Source organism: Macrobrachium nipponense, chromosome 41, assembly GCF_015104395.2.
Source record: "Macrobrachium nipponense isolate FS-2020 chromosome 41, ASM1510439v2, whole genome shotgun sequence".
Lineage (NCBI taxonomy): Eukaryota > Metazoa > Arthropoda > Malacostraca > Decapoda > Palaemonidae > Macrobrachium > Macrobrachium nipponense.
Genome location: NC_061102.1, coordinates 40,763,694 through 40,782,843, shown reverse-complemented (window position 1 = coordinate 40,782,843; position 19,150 = coordinate 40,763,694). Strand labels below are relative to the sequence as shown.

The 19,150-nt window shown below is 34.2% G+C and overlaps 1 protein-coding gene across 5 annotated transcripts in view; it reads right to left on the bottom strand.

Moving 5' to 3' along the window:
- The window catches only part of LOC135212719 (unconventional myosin-IXAa-like), a 371,838-nt gene that overhangs the window by 26,308 nt on the left and 326,380 nt on the right, over window positions 1–19,150 (bottom strand). For all 5 annotated transcript variants that reach the window (XM_064246413.1, XM_064246417.1, XM_064246414.1 and 2 more), the window contains one exon: window positions 5,272–5,605. In XM_064246413.1, coding sequence (XP_064102483.1) covers window positions 5,272–5,605 — 334 coding nt within the window. The remainder of the gene's footprint in view (window positions 1–5,271; window positions 5,606–19,150) is intronic.

Here is a 19,150-nt window from a genome sequence, read left to right as displayed (position 1 = left end):
GGGTCTGAAGGAGTTTTGGGAGAAAGTGGAGGGTCATTCTGTTGTTCTCATGTTGGACAATACCACGGTGGTTGCCTATGTGAACAAGCAGGGAGGTCTGGTTTCACATCAACTTCACGCCTTGACCGTTGAGGTTCACCAGTGGGCGGTCAGCAATTCGGTAGAGCTCTCAGCCAGGTATGTCACAGGCAAAAGGAATGCGGTCGCAGACAAACTCAGTGTCGGGATCAGATCCTAGGCACAGAGTGGTCCCTTCATCAGGTAGTAGCAGACAAGCTCTTCCAAGTTTGGGGAAGACCCATGCTGGACCTTTTTGTGACTCGGTTCAACAGGAAACTGGAGATATTCTGTTCAGTAGTTCCAGATCCTTCAGCGTTAGCGAAGGACGTGTTCCAACATCCCTGGGACGACCTGGAGCTGTATGCTTTCCCTCTGTTTTGTTTGATCCATCAAGTTCTGAACAGGCTGATGAGTTCGCAGGGTCTCAGGATGACTTTAGTAGCCCCTCTGTGGCCTCAGGAGGAATGGTTTCCAGATCTGTCATTGTTGTCGGAGGTTCCGAGGGAAATTCCCCCTTGGTGGCATCTCCTGTCAGCCGCATGCAGAAAGGTTCCACCAGTCAGTAGAATCCTTGTCTCTTCATGGTTGGAGGCTATCAAGTTTCTCCTCCGAGCAAGAGGCTTTTCTCAGAGAACAGCAGGGCATATGTCCAGCAGTCTCAGAAAGTCAACCTCTGCAGTTTACCAAGGCAAATGGGCGATCTACTGTTATTGGTGTCATAAACAGGGTTTTTCTCCACTTGGAACCTCTATTCAGCGCATAGCAGACTTTTTAGCCTTCCTCAGAGATGAGAAACGTTTGTCCGTTTCAGCCATTAGAGGCTACAGGGTGGCCCTGAGTTTAGTGTTACGCTTAGAGGTATTGACATCTCCTCTTCCTAGGAACTTTCCTTGCTAGTTAAGGGGTTTGAGTAATCGAGTTCTAGGGAGCTCAAGCCTCCGACGTGGGATGTTTCCTTGGTTCTGAGAAGCTTCACTAAGGGTCCATATGAGCCTTTGCATCGCTCATCTGACAGGAACTTGACGCTCCTGGCCTTTGCATCTTCGAAGAGAGTGGGAGAGCTGCATGGTCTGAGCCATGATGTGCGAAAGCCTTCTACTGCAACACAATCCAGGAATGACACTCTGGGCAAGGGTTAGTGATAGTACAGAAATTGGAATGGCGCCTACTGTAAGTGGTATGGGGGTTAGTTATGGAAGATGCCAAAAACCTTGAACATGGAAATCCTTGAATGCCCGGACACATACGTTGACGGGGCCAACAACTCTTCATGAAATCCATGATAAAAGACAAGCAGGTGCACACACACACTGAAAGCAAAGCACAAATAAATCACGGGCTAACAAAGAAACCGGCTTGGGAAGGAGAGTGCAAAAGCGACTACTCTTCAAAGCCGTCAAAGAAAGACTGACATGTCATGAGGTAATGAACTTGGTTGGTGACCAGCTTCCACCTCATATATGCATTAGTTGCTAGATGTCACACATTCCTTGCTTTACAATCTTTGTTTTAACTGGTTTCGAGCTGACACTAGAAGATTAACCCATTGTTAAGAACGAAGGCTTGTTCCGAGTATGAACAATACAGATTTAATACAGCTACTGTATAAAGAAATCTGAAACATCATCTCAGAATATGATTCATTATGAAATGAAAAGTATAAAAACAGTGCCTTGCATGATTGCTTTTTAAAGTGACTGCATTGCTCCTTTGTTTCTTTATGCATGCACAGGCTCTGAAATTCTAAGATTTGCAGCATAAAGAAATGAAACTACCTTAGCTTATCACCTTCATATCCAAATGAGTTTGGGCCTGATCTTCAGTCACCACATTCCACTAGGGCCTCACTGTTTCCTACACACAATTTAAGGTACATATCTAATATGGCTCGGTATTCTGAGTGACATCAATGTATTTAATGCACTGTTATTTATATTTTGTCATCTTTAAGGTAAGATTTAGTGCTGTATGTAATAATTTTTCTAGTCTGTGTACTTGTGCATTTATACAAATATGACCATCAAATTACGAAACACTACATATGCCGTGGTGGCTTCTCTTTCTCTCTGGTAAAGTATTTTTAATGCCATTTATTAGTGTTGTACAATACTGATTTTAATACTATAATATGCTGTTACATAAACATTTTTTCAGTCTGTCCATGGGTGTATGTCTATGTGAAAAACTACGCACATACTGTGGTCTCTCTCGTCCTGATGTAGTATCATGAGCTTTTCGTATCTTGCATGTAAAATGCCTAATCCATTCCAAGCCCTACAAAAACACCCCAGTAAATTATATTTCCAGGCTTACAACACATGTTCTAGGGTTACGACGCTGATCCAATGGAAGAAATATGACTCCAAAAAGGCAAAATACTGTACATACTTGAGTAATATTCAACTGCATGTAATGTTCAACCCCATTTTTACTGCATATATTAGGACTTTAGCATATGTCCCTTAGCAATAAGCCTAGCCTATGTTAGCAGTTGCTACTGTAGCCTAGTCTATAATTCCGACACCTAAACCTAAGAAGCTAAAAGCTTAGAATATGCCAATAAAATGTATAAATAATCAGTATGTACTCATTTCAAATAATTATTAATTAATCATTAACTATAATACACAAACAAACAAACAAAAAAAACCTTCCCACCTTTTGTTTACATTCAGCACTTACGAGTACCGAACGGTCGCCAAGCAATCCTTTTCCTAGCACACAGTAAGCCATAAATTTTCATTTTCTCTCTTCAACTAATGAAACTACCAAACAGTATAATAACCATTCATTTCTATTCTTTATTCTATCTTTACCTAATGGAGATACAGAGTTACTGACAGCTATAATGAAAAATATGTGTAATATTAAAACAGAAGAAGAATTCTAGAAAATACGTATTTGTTGGCTTCGATGATAGCAGTCTGATTTATTTTATATTTTATGATATCCAATTCACAATTTTATTTTATTAAATATATTGCATGTACTCATTTCAAATAATTATTAAGTAACCATTAACTATGATAAACAATCAAACAAAACAAAAAAAACTTCCAAACTTCCGTTTACGTTCAGCACTTACGAGTACCGAACGATCGCCAAGCAACCACTTTCACCTAGCACACAGTACGTACAGTAATCAAATTTTCATTATCTTCATTATCTCTCTTCAACTACTGAAACTACCAAACAGTATAATAACCATTCATTTCTATTCTTTACCTAATGTTTCTTTTTTCAAATGTATTGCATGAATAAGTTTTTCAATTTACAGCATCCTTTTACCAACAGAATACATAGATCACAAGGGGTAGATGCTGACCAATAGGAGAGCAGGATCTTATGGGGTGACTAGCATCAGGAGGATGGTGGCGAGTTTACTCAGTTGGCGGTGCGTGAGTTTTAAAATTGTTCTCGGTGGTCTGGGCAAATCTCACGACTTTACAGCAACAACCTTTCGTAACCTGAACTATTTTTGTATGTAGAGCCAAAAAAATCTTCATATTTGCTTTCGTATCTCGAGTTTTTCGTAAGTTGAGCCTTTCATATGTCGAGGTACCACTGTACTATTGTAATTGCTACAGTAATGTAGTGTTACATACAAATATCTGTGAGTCTGTGTATGTGTGCAGTGTATGCATACACATATGCTTTGCTTGGAGATAAATACCAGTTACTTTGTGTTTGCACATGCTTGGAGAGAGAGTGTGAGCAAATGCCAATTTCTAAATAAAAAATTCTTTAACAAAAAAGGTGAACAAACATACATTAGGAGAAAAGTTTGCCTTAATGCATGGCATATTTAAAACTATCTACATGTGTACATATACATACAAAAATATATGAATGTCATACATACAAAATATATAATGTAATGCACTGAATGTCAATAAACTACAAGAGAGAGGGGTGGGGTGGCCACAAGGAAAGAGTGAAGTGTTTTATATGTTATAACGGACATATAAATATGGTTACTGTCTTTCTTACACATTATATACTTTGTGTTTTTTTATGCTAAACTGTACTACAGTACTACACAAGTATTTTTAGGAGGCAATTAATTTTGCCGAGATTACAGGAAATTGAATGAGGAGTCAATTAATTTATTAAATTAGAGTGAAAATTACAAAATACCACTTACGAGAAGTTATTAATTACTTTGTATGGATCTACTGAACACAATAAATTAATGAGTTTCTCCAAGGTATTGTATTTTGCAGAATACGTACAGCCAATCTTAGTTACCATTTATGCTGTCGTATAAGGTAACTCAGTGTGTGAGGCAACTACACTTTTTTTTATGTAAAAATGTAGGTTTAGAGGTATGTTTGCCATACATTTTTTTATTCCCTTAAGAAAAATATAAACATCACAACAAATGCTCAATGCCCGTGACATCACTATCAGTGGAGTAATACATTAGAAATAGATCCGCATGAATGTATATTCCTTTAAAACTGGAAAGAACCCCAATATTAAGGATAACTAGGGAACTATTGATATCACAAAACCCTTAGTTGATTATAAAATACTACTAAAGAAATATTGGCCTTTAGTATCTGATTACAAAATACTTTGAAGGAAATAATTGCCTTTAGTAAACATCAAGGCTCGTAAGTCAAGCACGACTGGGGACTATGAACACGGCTCTGTTTTGTAATTATCTATCAACGTTAAAAGGGCATTGTATAATAGGTATCAATAACAAAATTGTCTAATATTATTGCCTTATGATAATGGTGTTGCTAGCGATTCACTTTAATTACCAATGGTTTTTACCGATATTACAATTGTTTTGTTTACAGTGTCAATAGTTGTGATGGTAGTTAACTATTAATGCAACTATCGAAACTTCAGGGATTAGCTTATCATTGAAAATCTGGGCAGGATTTAAGGTTTCTTCTTATACTCGCCGTATAAGATGTCCAAGATGTCCCCCCTTTTTGGGGGATATTTTTTTAAGGTTCAAAGGTCGCCTTATACACCAGCATATACAGTACTTTACTAGGGGCACTCTCTGCAACTGCCCATAAGTTGAGATGCCACTGTGGGATTATTATAAAGATAAAAACTACAGAAATATTAAATGTAAGTTTATACTTCTTTTAAAGGAAGAAGTTTAGTTTTGTTTTCAAAATCTGAAGCCATAACAATGGCACCACTTGAAGCTACCATGTCACCTCTTCCTAAACTTTTTTTTTTTCTCACCTGAGACAAGATAATCATCAAACTCTTCACCGACGCTGCTTTCTTTTCTTTCTCTCGGAGGTCTACTATATGGAGTAGCTGGGGTTCCTGGAATATCCTCATATGAACCTGCCCTTGACATGTCAGTAGATAGCAGGTCATCTTCAGATTCACTCCCCCTAACAAGGGCGGGAACCTGCAATTCTAGACGATGTCGAGTGTCCTGCAGTGTGGACAGCTTTTCTTCTAAATCAAATTCACTGGATTCTGTAAAAGATGTTCGCAAAGCAGCTGACGGCCGAGGTAGAGATGACGCACACCCTTCAGCAAGCCCCATGTTTTGATATATTGATTGCTGAAACAAAATTATATATTACACCATATTATACCAAAAACTGTTTTTAAAATTAAAAATTTTATACAAAACCATCCATCATAATACATATAGCCTTTCACTTAGCAGAACACATCCAGATGCATAAAACATAATGTTTAAGGAGAGAGAGAGAGAGAGAGAGAGAGAGAGAGAGAGAGAGAGAGAGAGAGAGAGAGAGAGAGAGAGAGAGAAAGTATCCTCGACAATTCCCCTATCTTGACATGAACCTCCAGTTTTGCCACACTCCAACTGAGAGGAGGGGGAACGGAGAAGAGTCTTGGCATTCATGAAGAATGAGTTTGTATAAAAACTTGTTTTATTATAAAAGTTTGTTAATGAAACTCTTTAATCACATAATACACTGGACTGCCATATGTCCATTACCAAATCCAGGACAGGGAATTTGCATGAGAGGAGGTCAATGTTAAAATTCCTAATTAGTTGTTCCACAAATCATGGTCAGTAACAGAAGGAAAACCATACAAAAAAAAAAAAAAAGTATTGGAAAAAAAACCACTAAAAAACGTAAAAAAAAAAAAAAAAAAAAATAAAAAAAAAAAAAAAAAACCAACACTCATCAGATACAGTTACTCTGGGTAAAAAAAAAGAAAAAAAAAAAAAAAAAACCAACTCACACTTTTGTCTGAGAATGAAATCATGAGGATGAGGATAACATGTCATCCACCCCTTTACCCAAGAGAAGACAGTCTGTTGAGACAATGGGTCCCAAAAATTAAACAGTCTAAAGGGTGCATCCTGAATATAAACACTTAACAGTGTTCAGATATGCCAACTGCCCACTCTGTGGCTGACAAGCAATGTCCAAGTCATACTTAAAAGCCAGAGAAGAAGACAGCACTGACTTCAATGGTCTTGATTCAGAGAGATGCAGACTTCTTTGGAAAACACAGAATAATCTGGATGTACTGCTGACGCCAGTATATCGCCCAAACAGAATGAAGCTGGCGTCTGCATGAAAGAACAGAGGAAGGAGGACAAATAACTCAGTGCACTGCAGGTAGGCACAAGACTCCTCACAGAACACTGAAGATTATCTTCATCGAAGAAACTGGCCTAAGTCCAATGACTGCAGTGTAAGACATCATCAGATAGAGCATGAAACTCACCAAAACACTTAACCCTTTAACGCTGATTGGACATATTAAACATCAATATAAATTGTCTGTTGGGTGCCGATTGGACGTATGGTACATCTATATAAAAAAGTTTTTTTTAAATTCGCGGAAAAAGTGTTATAGGCCTACTAGGCGAAAACTTTTGAATCACACGCCTTGGGGGATGCTGGGAGCTCACAGATCAAGGCATTGTTTTGTTTAAAATTGTTACCCAGGAGCGCAAGCGCGAATTTCTTTCTTCTTGCACTAAAAAGTATCAGTGACACATCTCAGAAATTATTTGGTCACTTTGACATAATTTTTGCACCATTTTATATTAGCCATTACATGGAGTATTATATATGAAAATGTGCGCAATTTCATGTAGAATACAACAAAAATCAACTCATGGTTGTAGCTTTTATCAGTTTTGAAATATTTTTATATAAATCACAATAAGTGCCAAAATTTCAACCTTCAGTCAACTTGGACTCTACCGAAATGGTCGAAAAATGCAATTGTAAGCTAAAACTCTTATATTCTAGTAATACTCAATCGTTTACCTTCATTTTGCAACAAATTGGAAGTCTCAAGCACAATATTTTGATTTATGGTGAATTTATGAAAAAAAAAAAAAACTTTTTCCTTATGTCCGCGCGGTCACTTCCGAAAAAAATCATAAAATTTTTCGTACGATTGTCGTAAAGTTTGTACCATTTTAAATTAGCCGTTACATAAAGTTTTATATATGGAAATGTGCGCAATTTCATGCAGAATACAACATTAAACAACTCGTGGTTGTAGTTTTTATCGTTTAAAAATATTTTCATATAAATAACGATAAGTGCTAAAATATCAACCTTCGGTCAAATTTGACTCGACCAAAATGGTTGAAAAATGCAATTGTAAGCTAAAATTCTTATATTCTAGTAATATTCAATCATTTACCTTCATTTTGCAAGGAATTGGAAGTATCTAGCACAATATTTCGATTTATGGTGAATTTATGAAAAAAAACTTTTTCCTTATGTCCGCGCGGTAACTTCCAAAAAAATCATAAATTTTTTCGTCCAATTGTCGTAATGTTTGCACCATTTTAAATTAGCCGTTACATAAAGTTTTATATATGGAAATGTGCGCAATTTCATGTAGAATACAACTAAAAACAAAATATGGTTGTGGCTTTTATCAGTTTTAAAATATTTTCATATAAATAACGATAAGTGCCAAAATTTCAACCTTCGGTCAACTTTGACTCGACCGAAATGGTTGAAAAACGTAATTGTAAGCTAAAACTCTTACATTCTAGTAATATTCAATCATTTACCTTTATTTTGCAACAAATTGGAAGTCTAGCAAAATATTTTGATGAAAAAAAAAAACAAATTTCCTTACGTCCTCGCGGTAACTCTTCTGAAAAAAAATCTGAAATTTTTTTCGTACGATTGTCGTAATGTTTGCATCATTAGTTGTTACATAAAGTTTTATATATGAAAATGTGTGCAATTTTATGTAGAACACAACAAAAAACAACCCATGGTTGTAGCTTTTATCAGTTTTGAAATATTTTCATATAAATAACGATAAGTACTAAAATATCAACCTTCGGTCAACTTTGACTCGACCGAAATGGTAAAAAAACGCAACTGTAAGCTAAAACTATTACATTCTAGTAATATTCAATCATTTACCTTTATTTTGCAAAATATTGGAAGTCTCTAGCACAATATTTCGATTTATGGTGAATTTATGAAATAAACTTTTTCCTTACATCCGCGCGGTAACTCTTCCGAAAAAATCATAAATTTTTTCGTCCGATTGTTGTAATGTTTGCACCATTTGAAATTAGTCGTTACATAAAGTTTTATATATGAAAATGTGCGCAATTTTATGTAGAATACAACAACAAACAACTCATGGTTGTAGCTTTTGTCAGTTTTGAAATATTTTCAAATAAATAACGATATAGAAAAAATTTGTCCTTTGGTCAACTTTAACTCTACCGAAATGGTCGAAAACTGCAATTTTAAGCTACAACACTTACAGTCTAGTAATATTCAATCAATTACCTTCATTTTCCAACAAACGGAAAGTCTATAACACAATATTTCGATTTATGGTGAATTTTTGAAAACAGCTTTTCGTTTTACATCCCCGTGTTACGAATTCATGCATCATTTTGTGATAATATTTTCTCTGTGTTGCCTTGATCGTTTTACAATGTGTTATATACCAAAATGATCACAATTTAGTGTACAATACAACAACAACAAATTAACTCGTTAGCTTTAACCGTTTTGCTCACAGCGCGATTTGTATACAATTATATATGAAATTTATTTTCGTGCTGTCATATATCTCAATATCTATATGTATATGATAATGATATTTTTTTCATTTCTGATGGTTGCATACTAAACTTCAGGCAATGACAAAAAAGGAGCCAAAAATGAACTCTTAATCTTGAAAACTAAGCGTGCTGTGATTTTTTGAAAAAAACATTTTTTCTGCTTCGGCGCTCACTCGCGAATGCCGCCGGCATACGGGAGACAATTTTTAAAATACCACTTCGGCGTTTAAGGATTAAAGGAGGCTAAGGTAGTCAAAAACAGCATTTTCACCATGAAGGTATGGAGATGTTTCTGGAAAGATTAGTTTCTAAAAGCTTGATTATACCAAATAAAAAAAAGATGACAAAACAGTGTGACAGCACTTGACTACTGGGAAAGCAAGTTTCTTATCATTCTATAAATGAAGAAGATTGCTAGGACTGGAAAAAAGGTTTTGAGAAGTTTGGAACAATGCTCTTTACACCAAGCCACGTACCTTACCCACTTGGCTTGGTAAGGGGGCATGTTGGAGAACCAACAGGAGTTGGTGATAACTGATACACTTACCTCCCAAAATCCACTCTCCTCTGAATCTATGCTAGATTACTGCTATGCATAAAGATGTGTTGACTGGTGGTATTGAAGAGTCCTGTGAAAGTGACCAATCAACACCTACCAGGCCTTGGCACTGGCAAAGCTGTTGAAGGAACTTGGCCAAGGTCTTGATAATACAACACCATCATCTGACGAACAGACCAATTCTGTCACTTGATCCACTGATATGACTGTCTGAGCTGAGAGAGGGAGACAGGTCTGATTCTCCCAATTGACCTGCAAACCCAGAGACTGACAAAGGTCCACAAAAGCCTATAGATGAACCTGCACCTCAAGCTTGCATGAAGCCTATCTTAACCAATCATCTTGGTAATGCTGAAGACAAATCCAGGCTGCAGATATCAGGCCACAGGATCTAACATTCCAGTAAAGACCTGAGGGCACTAAACTAACCAAACGAGGAGACTTGTTGCTAATATTAAAACATTGAAAATCAAGTCTAATTCTTACACGAAATCAATAAAAATATTAAAAATATGCCAAATTATGTCTGTTATCATAAACTTAAGAAAAATTCCCTACATTAAGCCGCTGGCTAGTGGCCGTGAGCAACCATAAACAGATGTAAACAAACAATCATACAGTCTACTGGAATACTGTATACAAAATAACTTTAAAATATCTTTTAGTACATGTTATGATATTAAATTTTTGTCTCATAAAATACCCTTGTAAAATAGGGGCACTTTTCATAGGCGCTTTGTGCTTTACAATGTGACATCATAATCAGCGGAGTAATACCCATTGGAAGTAGATCCCCATAAAGTATTCCTTTAAAATTGGAAAGAATCCCGATATTAAGGATAACTGGGGAGCTATCGATATCGCAAAGCCCTTTACGTAATTTTATTATAAAATACTACCAAGAAAATATTGCCCCTTAGCCTTAGTAAACAACAAGGCTTTGAAGGCCAGCACGACTGTGAACTACCAATTATGAGCATCATAACTTTTGTAAGTCAAGCACATCTGGGAATTACAAATAATGAGAAGACTGCAAAAAGTTTTGGCAGGCAAAAGCACTGTCTGAAACTGACAAAAAACCCACGTGTAGCACTTTTTTTAATATACTACATTTATAAATAAAGTAGCTGCAATTCTTAAACGCAGCTTTCTTTAATAAATTAAGTTCTATTCGCATCTAAAGACAGTGATCATGTCTGTAAAATGAAATCAGCTGATATTTTAAGAATGTAAACAAAACCAGAATGCAAATGGCAGATCACTCTGTTCTTATTATAATTCGATAATATGGTAATAATACATGCAATATGATTCGATACAGCAAAACAAGTGTTTTATTAAAATTATCATTATTCTCAATACACAAATATTATTAACTTTTGCTACTGCCAGTAGTACAAAGACAAGCAACCAAATCAAGAAACAGCTGATTGCCGACATCATTTGCCGTCACTATAAAAAGAAAAAAAAAAAAAAAGGCACAGGCAAAATTGATGTTCAAAACTAGTGAAATCACACTTAACACTTATACAATCAAGTATTGTGTCACTTTTAAATCCAACTTTATTAATTTACAAGAAAGTATCTAAATTACATATCCTCTACCAGCCAAGTGTAATAACAATGAAGATATCGATAGCTCAATCAGCCGAGATTTTGAGAATGTAAACAATATCGAATGGAAATGGCATAAGATGACAATGCTTATATTCATGTAGCGTTTAGCAACAAATGAGAAGTGAGATCTAAGTTAGCATAAAACTAGCATATTTTATCATCCCACAAGCATAATTTTGATAGATGTAGCATATCAGCACAATTTCATATGCAGTTTAGCATCAAAGAGATCTGGTAACAAAACGCCACCACCAACAACAGCAACTAGTGGAGGTTGACAAAGTTTACTCAAAATTTGGTGTCAAAACCCGATTATGTTGACTTCTAATACAGTTGAGGTACGGGGTTCTACTGTATGTGGTACCTTGTTTGTCAAACATTTCCTATGTTGAACTTTCAATTTTTTGAATGAAATTTTTAAAAATTTTTTGTATTTTTCATTGAACAAATGCTTGTACAAACAGACTGACTGACTAGTTTATACTTGTATTTGATGGCCTACTACATCCTACAAGAAAAACTGTATTAAATTGTTTTTCATTTAAATATTTGGTTTAATGATAACCATATTCAACAAAATAAATAAAAGTATAAAGAATTTCAATATCAAATTTAACATAACAGATGTATAAAATTGTATATAACTGTGGTGACATCACACCCAGCTGACTTCAGACTGAACAAGGGAGAGAGGAGAAGAAAGAGTGAAAATATTACTGTATGTATGTAAAAGCAATAACAATTCACATAAAAATGGGAATTTCACAAATCTAACATGATGATTATATATGAAAACAAACGCATTACAAAAAAAAAAAAAAAAAGGTCTTAATTGAGCCAGTGTTTGGTGCGCCAAGTGAGACTGTCTGGTTGAACAATATTAACAAAATAGTCTATGAAAGAACAAACCTTTTCACAATAAAATTTAGCATAAACGGTTACCAAAATCATTCGTCATTGTAATAATGCACAGCTAAATTGAGGTAGAGGGAGGGTGTGTTTCTATTTTTGAGGAATAATGAAGAATGATTTTAAGTTATCGTGAGTCATGATATTGTCGCGGAGACGAGACAGTAAAAGCTTTACTAATAATATGTAGGCTATGTAAAAGCGGTACTAATTCACATAAAAAATAGAATGTTATTTCACACTAAAATTAACATAAATGATAAAAAATGAAAACATTCAAATGCAATACAGAAAAAATAAAAAAATAATTTTTTTTTTTTTTTTAAAGCTTGCTTGAGTCAGTTCGGTGCACTGAGTGAGAAGAAAGAGAGAGGAAAGGAGATGGAAGAAGGGGGCCGCTTCCCACTGACTTACCAGCTGGGCTGGGATGATTATTTGCCCATTTCTTTCACTTACAGTCAATCTGCCCAAATCACTTCTTCTAGATATGGTAAAATACCTATCTAGTGACAATTGCTTTTTACAATTTTTTACTACTGTAAAAGTAACTCAGCTCTGTAATAAACAAACTGCCACTGCATTCAGCTTCTGCGAGCCTTTGATTGTTTGTTTAAACAGATTCCTTGTGAAAAGTTATTTTATCTCTTTCCTTCCCTTGTATTCTTCACTTATTACTCATCTGTCTGAAAAATACACGTGTTTATTTTAAAGTCTGCCATTTGCCAACAGTAAGTTGATGTGTTGTGCCACAATTAATCTCTTTCATGCACTTGACCCTTAAACGCCTAGCCGGTATTTCCAAAAGTGTCTCCCGTATGCTGGCGGCGTTCGCGAGCGAGCGCCTAAGCGGATATATATATATATTTTTTTTTAAAATCACAGCACGCTTAATTTTCAAGATTGAGAGTTCATTTTTGGCTCCTTTTCTTTTCATTGCCTGAAGTTTAGTATGCAACCATCAGAAATAAAAAAAAAATATCATAATATATAAATATTGGAATATATGACAGAGCAAAAATTTTTTTTCATATATATAATTGTATACAAATCCCGCTGTTAGCAAAGCGGTTAAAGCTATGAGTTAATTATTTTTTTAGTTGTATTGTACACTAAATTGCAATGATTATGGTATATAACAAATTGTAAAACAATCAAAGCAACCCAGAGAAAATATTATCAAAATATGATGCAAGAATTCGTAACGCGCGGACGTAAAATAAAGCAGTATTAAAAAATTCACCATAAATCGAATTATTGTGCTAGAGACTTTCCATTTGTTGCAAACTGATGGTAATTGATTGTATATTACTAGACTGTAAGTGTTGTAGCTTACAATTGCAGTTTTCGACCATTTCGGTCGAGTTAAAGTTGATCAAAGGTAGAATTTTTTCTATTTATCGTTATTTATATGAAAATATTTTAAAACTGATAAAAGCTACAATCATGGGTTGTTTTTAGTTGTATTTTACATAAAATTGCACACATTTTCATATATAAAACTTTATGTAACGGCTAATTTAAAATGGTGGAAACATTACGACAATCGGACAAAAAATTTATGATTTTTTATGGAAGAGTTACCGCACGGACGTAAGAAAAAGGTTTTTTTCATAAATTCACCATAAATCTAAATACTGTGCTAGACACTTTCAATTTGTTGCAAAATAAAGGTAAATGATTGAATATTACTAGAATGTAAGAGTTTTAGCTTACAATTGCGTTTTTTAACCATCTTGGTCGAGTCAAAAGTTGACAGAAGGTTGAAATTTTGGCACTTATCGTTATTTATATGAAAATATTTGAAAACAGATAAAAGCTACAACCATAGGTTGTTTTTAGTTGTATTCGTCATGAAATTGCACACATTTTCATATATAAAACTTTCTGTAACGGCTAATTTAAAATGGTGCAAACATTACGACAATCGGAAGAAAATTTTTTTTGGGAAGTTAACGCATGGGCGTAAGGAAAATGTTTTTTTTCATAAATTCGCCATAAATCGAAATATTGAGCTAGAAACTTCTAATTTGTTGCCAAATAAAGGTAAATGATTGAATATTACTAGAATGTAAGAGTTTTAGCTTACAATTGCGTTTTTTTACCATTTCGGTTGAGTCAAAGTTGACCAAAGGTTGATATTTTGGCACATCGTTATTTATACGAAAATATTTCAAAACTAATAAAAGCTACATCCATGGGTTCTTTTTTGTTGTATTCTACATGAAATTGCACACATTTTCATACATAAAACTTTATTTAACGGCTAATATAAAACTGAGCAAACATTACAACAATCGGACGAAAAAATGTATGATTTTTTCGGCAATTACCGCGCAGACGTAGGAAAAAGCTTTTTTCTAAAATTCACCATAAATCAAAATATTGAGCTAGAGACTTCCAATTTGTTGCAAAATGAAGGTAAATGATTGAATATTACTAGAATGTAAGAGTTTTAGCTTACAATTGCGGTTTTCGACCATTTCGGTAGAGTTAAAATTGACTGAAGGTTGAAATTTTGGCACTTATCGTTATTTATATGAAATTATTTTAAAACTGATAAAAGGTACAACCATGGGTTGTTTTTTGTTGTATTCTACATGAACTTGTACACATTTCCATATATATAACTTTATGTAACGGCTAATATAAAACTATGCAAACATTATGACAACTGGACGAAAAAATTTAAGATTTTTCGGAAGTTACCACGCAGATGTAAGGAAAAAGTTTTTTTCATAAATTCACCATAAATCAAAATATTGTGCTTGAGACTTCCAATTTGCTGTAAAATGAAGGTAAATGATTCAATATCACTAGCATATAAGAGTTTTAGCTTACAATTGAGTTTTTTTACCATTTCGTTAGAGTCAAAGTTGACCGAAGGTTGAAATTTTGGCACTTATCGTTATTTATATGAAAATATTTCAAAACTGATAAAAGCTACAACCATGAATTGTTTTTGGTTGTATTCTACATGAAATTGTGCACAATCTCATATATAAAACTCTATGTAACGGCTAATATAAAATGGTGCAAAAATTATGTCAAAGTGACAAAATAATTTCTGAGATGTGTCGCTGATGCTTTTTAGTACGAGAAGAAAGAAATTCACGCTTGCGCACCTGGGTAACGATTGTAAACAAAACAGCAGCTTGATCCGTGAACTCCCAGCATCCTCCAAGGCGCGTGATTCAAAAGTTTTTGCCTAGTAGGCCTATAGCTATTTTTCCGCGAATTAAAAAAAAAAAAAAAAATTTATCGACGTTTCGTACGTCGGTTCGGCACCCGACAGAAAATTTTTGTCAACGTTTAATACGTCCAATCGGCGTTAAAGAGTTAAGATCCAAGTGTACTCTCTCTCTCTCTCTGAGGTAAAATAAAAAAGCAAGCCATCACCGCGATTTGGAGTGTCAGCAAAGAATTTCCAAGCATCAGCTCCAAGATACAGCTCAAGAGATAAATACGTACTGATGCAAGAGGATATTGCAGATACGGAGAAAATTGCAGATTCAGACACAAAATGAATAATTATATGGAAAAGTTGGATTTTTTAATGTCAGAATTTCTGGAAACGAAGAAAACAACAACATACCAGAACAGGAAAGAGATGTGGGAGAATCCTTATTATTACCCATATTAAATGAAGGAAAAAACACGAAACCCATCATAGTGAAGAATGCTCAGGGTTTAGTTACGAGTAACTCAAAAAGAAAAATAGAGTACAGTGGTCCCCCTGTATTTGCAGGGGATGTGTACCAGACACCACCCCCCAGCCCCTTGAATAGTTAGAACCCATATAAAAAGGCTAAAACAGCCTATTTTGTTAGTTAAAACTGAAGAAAAACCCACTAAAAATTTTCATACTTGGTTTATTTAATAGTTTCATCACAAAAAGTGCATTTTATAATTAAATTGATCAAAAAAACCAAGAATTAGTGGATATTTCTCATAGAAAAATACTGCGAATGCGCGAATTTCCTGCGAATAATGCAGGGAAATGTTCCCGAGAGAAATCCGCGAATGTGTGAGTCCGCGAATCCAGAGAACACGAATACGGGGGGTCCACTGTACTTAGAAGAACTAACCCAAATAGAAAAGAAAAGATATAATGAATATAAGTGAAACCTGGTATTCCCAAGAGACTGGGAATGACGATCAAATAAAAGGGTTACAAACTTATAGATCAGATAGAAAAAATAGGAATCAAGGAGGAACCGCTATATATGGGAAAGACAAAAAACAAGGAAAAATGTGAGAGAAATATAGTAACTCAGAATGTGAACTAATAGCGGAAGAATTTGAATCCGAAAAATTAATGAACATAGTAATATATAGAACCCCTAATACTAAAGAGTTTGAACAATAATAGAAAAGTTGGATGATATATGTAGAAATCACAAGGACTGGACTATTCTCCTATCTGGAGACTTTAACTTTCCTTTCGTAGACTGGAAAAGATTGTGGTTGTATTTATACATATAAAAAAGAGAGTAATAGTAGTGCAGAAGATAAGAGGCAATTCGAAAAGCTAATAGATATGCTACTAGAATACAACATTCAACAAATAAATCACCTGCCAACAAGAAAGGAAAATACTTTAGACCTAGTATTTGTGAACGAGGTGAATTATGTTAAAGAAATAATAGTTTATAATGCGAGTATTTCAGACCATAATGTCATAGAATTAACAGTCCATTCCAAAGCAAGTGAAAACAGAGATAAATGAAAAAGTGGGAAGGATATGGAAAATACAACTTCTACAGTAAAAATATAAAATGGTCAGAAATAAATGAAGAATTAAACAAAGATTGGGATAACATTTTTGTAAGTGATGATATAAAGGTAAATACGGATATATTATATAAAATATTAGAGAAAATAGTGGATAAATATATACCGAAGAAGAAAAGTAAACATCAGTCATGCATACCAAGAGACAGAAGGATCTTATTCCAGAAAATCAGAAAGTGGAAAAAAGGTCTTGCAAAAGAAAAAAATGCATGGAAAGTGATCAAACTAACAAGTAAGATAGAAAATGCAGAACAAAAGATTATACAATCAAAAGAAAATTAAAAACGGGACTTGGAAGAAAAAACCCTAGTAAATATCAAGCAAAACCCAAAACTATTGTACTCGTATGCAAAAAAGATGAATAAAAGAAGAATAGAAATAGGCCCTCTAAGAATTGAAGGGAGACTAACAAATGAAAAAAGAAATATACAAAATATTGGCAGAATGATATAAGAGAGAATTCACCCCTAGAATTGATGATGAAGATAATGATATAGAAGTAAAGGATGAAAATATTGAATATTTAGCAGACATAGATATTAACCCTTAAACGCCGAAGCGATATTTTAAAAATCGTCTCCCGTATGCTGGCGGCGTTCGCGAGTGAGCGCCAAAGCAGAATTTTTTTTTTTTTTTTTTTTAAATCACAGCACGCTTAAGTTTTCAAGATTAAGAGTTCATTTTTGGCTCCTTTTTTTGTCATTGACTGAAGTTAAGTATGCAACCATCAGAAATGAAAAAAATATCATTATCATATATAGATATTGGGATATATGACAGCGCGAAATTTTTTTTATATAATTGTATACAAATCACGCTGTGAGCAAAACGGTTAAAGCCAACGAGTTAATTTTTTTTCGATGTATTTTACACTAAATTGCAATCATTTTGGTATATAACACATTGTAAAACAATCAAGGCAACAGAGAAAATATTATCACAAAATGATGCATGAATTCGTAACTCGCGGACGTGAAAAAAAGCTGTTTTCAAAAATTCACCATAAATCAAAATATTGTGCTAGACTTTTCCCGTTTGTTGCAAAATGAAGGTAATTGATTGTATATTACTAGACTGTAAGTGTTGTAGCTTACAATTGCAGTTTATGACCATTTCGGTCGCGTTAAAGTTGACCAAAGGACGAATCTTTTCTATTTATCGTTATTTATATGAAAATATTCCAAAACTGATAAAAGCTACAACCATGGGTTGTTTTTGCTGTATTCTACATGAAATTGCGCACATTCTTCACATATAAAACTTTATATAATGGCTAATTTAAAATGGTGCAAACATTACGACAATCGGAAGAAAAAATTTATGATTTTTTCGGAAGAGTTACTGCGCGGACGTAAGGAAAAAGTTTATTTCATAAAATCACCACAAATCGAAATATTGTGCTAGAGACTTCCAATTTGTTGCAAAATAAAGGTAAATGATTGAATATTACTAGAACATAATAGTTTTAGCTTACAATTGCGTTTTTTTACCATTTCGGTCGAGTTAAAGTTGACCGAATGTTGACATTTTGGCACTTATCGTTATTTATATGAAAATATTTCAAAATTGATAAAAGCTACAACCATGGGTTGTTTTTAGTTGTATTCTAAATGAAATTGTGCACATTTTCATATATAAAACATTATGTAACGGCTCATTTAAAATGGTGCTAACATTACGACAATCGGACGAAAATTTTTTTGATTTTTTTCGGGAGTTACCGCGCGGACGTAAGGAAAATGTTTTTTTTTTTTTTTTTCATAAATTCACTATAAATTGAAATATTGTGCTAGAGACTTCCAATTTGTTGTAAAATAAAGGTAAATGATTGAATATTACTAGAATATAAGAGTTTTAGCTTACAATTGCGTTTTTCGACCATTTTGGTAGAGTCAAAGTTGACCGAAGGTTGAAATTTTGGCACTTATCGTTATTTATATAAAAATATTTCAAAACAAATAAAAGCTACAACCATGAGTTGTTTTTAGTTGTATTCTGCATGGAATTGCGCATATTTTCATATATAATACTCCATGTAACTGCTAATATCAAATGGTGCAAAAATTGTGTCAAAGTGACAAAATAATTTCTGAGATGTGTCGCTGATGTTTTTTAGTGTGAGAAGAAAGAAATTTGCGCTTGCGCACCAAATAACGATTGTAAACAAAACAACGCCTTGATCC